We start from the raw sequence: 6135 nt of genomic DNA, 5'->3' as shown, positions 1-6135 counted from the left end.
AGGCAGAAAGAACCCAGCTTGCAGCCCTGACTGCGGGGAGCTTAGATGTCAGACCCCGGGCAACGTGCTTTTACATATACCCATTACCAGATCTTATTACCTCCATGGGAGAGATCCGTGTAATGGGATTCAGGAAAATGAAATAACTTGCACAACAGGCTCACAGCTTGGAAACGAGACAGCTTGGAGTTTTAACCAGATCTGACCCTCAAGCCCAAGCTATTTCCAGTTTACTCCAGGGTGCCTGAACTTGGTTGCTGTGTATAGAGTCCTGTGAGTTTACTCCAGGGTGCCTGAACTTGGTTGCTGTGTATGCTGAGGTCTGTGTAGTTTATTCCAGGGTGCCTGAACTTGGTTGCTGTGTATACTGAGTCCTGTGAGTTTATTCCAGGGTGCCTGAACTTGGTTGCTGTGTATACTGAGTCCTGTGAGTTTATTCCAGGGTGCCTGAACTTGGTTGCTGTGTATACTGAGTCCTGTACAGGGCCTCTGACAGCAGTAAGGGGCCCCAAGTCTAAAATGTTTGAAGGGATTGGGTTACTAAGGCCATTATGTTGAGCAAGAGAGATAGCCTGGGGGGATGCATTTTAGCTTCATATTCCTATTTAAAATTTGCTGTGTGGGTGGATAAATTGCTTCCATAAGCTTCACAGTGGCATTTAAGGCTCCTGGGGGAAAGTTAGGAATGGGGGTGTTCCTGATGGGGGGGCTTTAGGCTTCCATGAAGTGGGTCTGGGCCCCCTGCCTTACCTCACAGCCCCCATCTACCCTGGAAGAGGGAGTTGGAAGCGCTGGGGTAGCAGCATGATCAGTTCTCAGCTTGAGCCAAAGCACCTGGCCCGGGCAGCTGAGCATTAGCACAGAACCTTTGAGTCCTTCGGGCTCTCTGGTGAGGAAGACCGCTTCACTCTTCCCGCCCACCAACTCTTTGGCCCAACCAGCAGCTGCTGCTTAAGAAAACCCCCACAGACTCACCACATTTTAGTCTTAGCATTTACTTTCCCCTCCCCACCCCACTTTCTTGGAACAGCCTTTAGTTCTACAGGAAATGGCAATGATGGACAGAAGACTGGCATTACCTTCATGAAAGGGCTGTTAGAGCTGCCTGGGAAGAAGGCGTGCCTTGGGGAACTGGGAAGATGCAGTCAGTGTGTGTGGGCAGGAGGACAGCCAGTCGTCCCGCCGCCAGCCCAGTAGCTCCCAGCAGCAGGTGCCCAGGTGCTCCCGGAGCCCCTCATAGGGGTAGGGGCAGGGACTGCACCTCCTCCAGACACTCATCGTAGGCCTCCTGGTACTCCTCATGGGGCTTGACCATTATCACACAGGTGGGGCGCTTGGAGCCTGCGGCTGCACCCAGGTCCTACAGAGAAGAAAGAAGTGCTGTTTGGAAAAAAGGCTGTACAACCTGTATGCCAGGAAGTCACCAACTGATGACCCACCAGCCTAATCTGTCCCACAACCATGTTCTCTTCAGTCCGTGTTCTATTTAAAAGCATCTTGAATTGGCTGCCATCATTTAAACTCAATCAGACTTTCAAGGCATGGTCTAGCCACACACAGCCTACATCCCCACAGGACAGCTATGAAAGGGCTCCAGTCCAGCAGGGGCCGTCCCGGTCCCTGCCATCCCTCACTTCCTGTGCCTCAGATCTGGCCCCTGCTATGTAAGATAAGGACAGCTACAGGTCCCCCTGAGCCTAAACCCACCTAACAGGACTAACACGGGTGAAGCATCTTAGCTTACAAAGCTTACTCACATACATCTATCTCTTTTTATTCTCGTAGTCCACAGAGAACTGACTTTGGTTCTTACCCTTAGGCCAAATGGTAAGTTCCTTCAGAACAGGGCCTCTTCCTGCTTTATCCCAACAAGTGATACTGTAGGTACCCGAGATCCACCCTCCAGCCTTTTTTTTTTTCAGACAGGGCCTCACTCTATCATGCAGTCTGGAGTGTGGTGGTGTATGATTATGGCTCACTGCAGCCTCGAACTCCTGGGCTCAAGTGATCCTCCCGCTTTAGCCTCCCAAGTGGCTGGGACTACAGGCATGTGCCACCACACCCAGCTAATTAAAAAATTTTTTTTTTGTAGAGATGGAGTCTCACTTTGTTGCGCAGGTTATTCCTGAACTACTGTCCTCAACTGATCCTCCTGTCTTGGCCTCCCAAAGCACTAGGATTATAGGTGTGAGCCACAGCACCTGGGCTAGGATTCCCATTTTATAAGATGGGAACTGAAATGCAAGAGGTAACTCATCTGTAGTCCCAAAACTAAGAAGACATGGAGCCAAGAATCCATCCAGGCCTGTCTTAGCTCCAGCACTCCTGGCTCTGTCCTATACTCTTCTGCTATGGCAGACGATCCCAGACACCCCAGTGCTGAGCAAGGTCAGGGGGCCATGTGCTCCTTACCGTCTTCGAGGGGATATAGACATAGGGCAGATTTCGGTCCTCACACATGACTGGAAGATGGCAGTATACCTCAATGGGCAGTGTGTCTCCTGCCAAAACCATGATCCTGAAATGAGAGGAAACAGTCATTTCTGGCTTTGCTCCCTCTCAGTTGTAAGTGCCACCCTGGGCTGGGTCTTAGGGAGAGAGAGAAAACTGTTTGTTGGTGAGTGCACTCTTCTGGGGTGATCTCTACCTCTTGGCAACATGTAAGTGCCATCAAAGTGAGGTAGTGCTCGGACAGGTGAAGTACAGGATGGGTGCCAAGGTGTATAAGCTCAGCTCTCTGGAGAGTCAAAAAAGGTTTCAACCAGGAGGTGATATTGAACAGCACGCTAAATGACGACTGTGTCAGGCAGCCCATGGAGGGGTTGGGAGTGGGGAGAGCATGAGGTGGGAGAATCAGAATGGCACCAGAGAGACTGGCAGGGGACACCGCCAAGGCCTTGAGTACCAGGCTAAGAAGCATGGGCTCTGTCCCAAGAGTGACAGTGAGGCAATGAAAGCTTGCCAGAGACGCCTCAGCCAAGGTTCCTAGCTGGCCAGGTGTCAAGACGGGGGGGCAAGGGCCTCAGGAGCCTGAAGACACAGAAGGAAACGTCTGCTCTCCCACACTGGGTAACAGGCAGACACACAAGGACAGAGCCCTCAGCTGAAGGCGCTCTTCCCCACACCTAGCGCTCCTCTGCCGGCTCCCCGTCTACTAAGCGCCTTTAACTGTGAGTGTTCCTCACAGCCTTGTCGTCGGCTGCCATCTCCTCTCAGTACCTTCTTCCCGGCTGACCAGAGCCACTGCCGTGGGGTCAAGTGCCATCTGTGTGCTGAAAACTCCCAGATTTGCCTACCATCTCCAGCCTGGCCCTCTCTCTTCCATGCTCCAAACCCCTATAGTCATCTGCGTATTTGACAGTTCCCCTGGTGGGGGGAGGGGTGGAAGTCATGTGTCTACAGCACCTCAAAACCTTATCCAAAACCAAGCTTGTGATCTTTCTACACAAATCTGGTCCCCTCCACTGTTCACATCTCAGATTGGGCCCTCTCTCCCTCCAACTGGGCGTGCCAGAACCTAGAAGTTGTCAATACCTCCCCATTCTCCACATCTAAAGTCCTTTCAAATCTGTCCCCTCTAACTCTGTCTCCACCATCACCTCTCCAGGACTACAGTACTCTACTGCCTGAACTTCCCCCAACCTACTCGTACCTCTCTAATCCTTTCTTCAACTGCCAGAAAAATCTTAGGGTGTAAAAAATAATAACAATTATTCACTTCCTAGCTTTAACCCCCAATAGCTTCCAAAGCACTGAGTATAAAAACTAAATTTACTGTGGCCTACAAGCCTCCTAAGAAGGTAGCACCTCTGCTCACCAGACCCTCTCCTGCCCCGAGGCCCCTTTCTTCTGGCAGGATCCTCCCACCCCCCCTCCAAATTAATCCCTGTGTCTTAAGAGCTCAGCTCAAATGGGACTGCTGAGGCAAACTTGCCCTGAGGTGCCCTCCCCAGCTAGGTTAGACGCCATTGAGCATCAAGTGTGCCCAACATTACTGAGCTCTTGAGCACCCACAGTTTCACTTCTTGGGATAAAGCACGGAGGCCCTGTTCTGAAGGAGCTTACCATCTGGCCTGAGAGGGTGATACAGGGAAGAAAAATGTAAATAAGTTTCAAACTTTGATAAATGCCATTAAGAAAAGTGGGGTGAAGAAGTAATTCTCATTGCACTCTGTCATTTTCCCTCATGGCTATCACAACGTGTAATTATTTGTGTGTGTGTCATTATCTGATCAATGAATGTCATTGTTTCTCCCACAGCACAGTGCCTGAAAAAGAGGATACTCAATAGTTAAGGCTGCCAGGCGCGGTGGTTCATGCCTGTAATCTCAACGCTTCGGGAGGCCGAGGCAGGAAGATCCCTTGGGCCCAGGAGTTCAAGACCAGCCCGGGCAACAGGGCGTCTCCTCTGTCTCTGTAAAACAACAACAATTAGCCAGGCATAGCGGCGCAAGCCTGTGGTCCCAGCTACTTGGGAGGCTGACGTGGGAGGATCACTTGAGCCCACGGGGGACGAGGCTGCGGTGAGCTGTGATCGCACCACTGCACTCCAATCCGGTGAGAGCTAGACCCATCTCAAAAACAAAAACGTTAACGCTCAGCTCCTTAAATACAGAGCTGCAGAAGGGCCATCCCTAGGACTGAGATTCAGGGCTGAGGGGATTAGGGCGGAGGCCCGAGGTAATCTGAGGCAAGGAGCGCAGCCCGAGGAGGAAGGTCCCTGCATTAATGAAGGTGGGTCTACCCTAAGGAACTTGGCTTACACGATTCGCTTCACTTTGGAATTCACTTTGAGCTCGTATACGTGATGTATCGGTATTGTACCAAAGGGACTTTACCGACTGCTTGATTGGCTTCTGCATATGGGGCTAGGTCAGAGTCAACCTTTTTACTCTGCACCTACAAAGCAGAGATTTCTCCGTTTACGTTTAGAAATGCAAAATCTAAAGGAGGGTTCTTACCCTTTTTCTCCTTTGTTGACAAATTTCTGAACCTCTTTCACCCCGCGCCGAATCTGCTTCTGCTTCACGGCTGCAACAACAGAAGAGTCGGTCGGGGGCCTCGCCCCGCCACCCGCGCCCCCATTCCGGCCACGCCGGCTCCCGCCTCACCTTTCTTGATGCATTTGTAGAGCTTCCGCGTGAGGCGGCGAGAAGCCAGGGGCTGCGCGATGGGGTTCTGGTTGACCAGCAGCTCCTGGTAGGTGCGCTCCCCGGAGCACGCCTCCGCTTGAGCCTCGGGCCCGTCGGGATCCGCCTTTATTTTGGTCATCGCAGCGGCCACGGAAACCTAGTCCCAGGGAGGCGAGCCCACGCGGTCCACAGCTTTAGGCATCACTTCCAGGTCATCAGCTGCGCGAGAAGCCGCCGCACAACACGGCCAATCAGGAAACGACGTCTCCGACTCAGCCCAATCGTTGATGCTCTGCTCCGTGACTACGGAGAGCGGAGAGGGGCGGAGTCATGGTCCTATAGGCGGGGCCATCCCCTATATATTAGTATTACTAATTTCTAATACTAATTACCTTTGATCCTGATGTGGCAGGCCTGCCATTTTTGTGTTGCTGCAACAGGCCAGTAAGTAGAAACTTAGAAGTGTTCTGGTGGTTGCGGGTGGGAGCGCAGGTCAAGAGACGGGGCGGAACGGATTAGGGCGGAGCCGAGGGACTGTGAGGCTAGGGGCGGAGCCGTGGGAATCGGGGCCGGAGGGGGCGGGACCCTGGGTGCTGGAAAGGCTGTCCCCTTTTTTTTCCCTTTTTGACAGAGTTTCGCTCTTGTTGCCCAGGCAGGAGTGCAATGGCGCAATCTCGGCTGACTGCAACCTCCGCCTCCCGGGTTCAAGCGATTCTCCTGCTTCAGCCTCCCGAGTAGCTGGGATTGTAGGCATGCGCCACCATGCCCGGCTAATTTTGTATTTTTAGTAGAGAGGGGGGTTTCTCCATGTTGGTCTGGCTGGTCTCGAACTCCTGACCTCAGGCGATCCGCCCGCCTCGGCCTCCCAAAGTGCTGGGATTACAGGCGTGAGCCACCGCGCCCGGCCTAAGGCTGCCTCCTTTCATGCATAATTTTTCTTTCTTTGTTTTCTGACCCCTGGACCCCGTTGCGCAGGTGTGAAAGATACAGAGCAAGTAATGAC

At 52.6% G+C, this 6135-nt stretch overlaps 1 protein-coding gene across 1 annotated transcript; it reads right to left on the bottom strand.

Annotated features, from left to right (window-relative positions):
• Positions 1-979: 979 nt before the first annotated feature.
• NHP2 (NHP2 ribonucleoprotein) lies at positions 980-5401 on the bottom strand. The gene is made up of 4 exons (XM_008015471.3): positions 5112-5401; positions 4962-5031; positions 2413-2518; positions 980-1360 (listed from the first exon to the last, which is right to left on the bottom strand). The coding sequence occupies exons 1-4, from the start codon at positions 5269-5271 to the stop codon at positions 1235-1237; spliced, it is 462 nt and encodes a 153-aa protein (XP_008013662.1). The 5' UTR covers positions 5272-5401; the 3' UTR covers positions 980-1234.
• Between the last annotated feature and the right edge of the window lie 734 nt (positions 5402-6135).

This window comes from Chlorocebus sabaeus, chromosome 23, assembly GCF_047675955.1.
Source record: "Chlorocebus sabaeus isolate Y175 chromosome 23, mChlSab1.0.hap1, whole genome shotgun sequence".
In the NCBI taxonomy this organism is placed as follows: domain Eukaryota; kingdom Metazoa; phylum Chordata; class Mammalia; order Primates; family Cercopithecidae; genus Chlorocebus; species Chlorocebus sabaeus.
This window is presented reverse-complemented; position numbering and strand designations above follow the sequence as displayed.

Excerpts from the sequence above, each read along its gene's own strand:
- NHP2 (XM_008015471.3), bottom strand. The coding sequence starts at position 5,271 with ATGACCAAAATAAAGGCGGATCCCGACGGGCCCGAGGCTCAAGCGGAG. Across the intron at positions 5,032-5,111 it reads CTACAAATGCATCAAGAAAG|CCGTGAAGCAGAAGCAGATT; the intron begins GTGAGGCGGGAG and ends CTGTTGTTGCAG. Across the intron at positions 2,519-4,961 it reads GTCAACAAAGGAGAAAAAGG|GATCATGGTTTTGGCAGGAG; the intron begins GTAAGAACCCTC and ends CTCTCATTTCAG.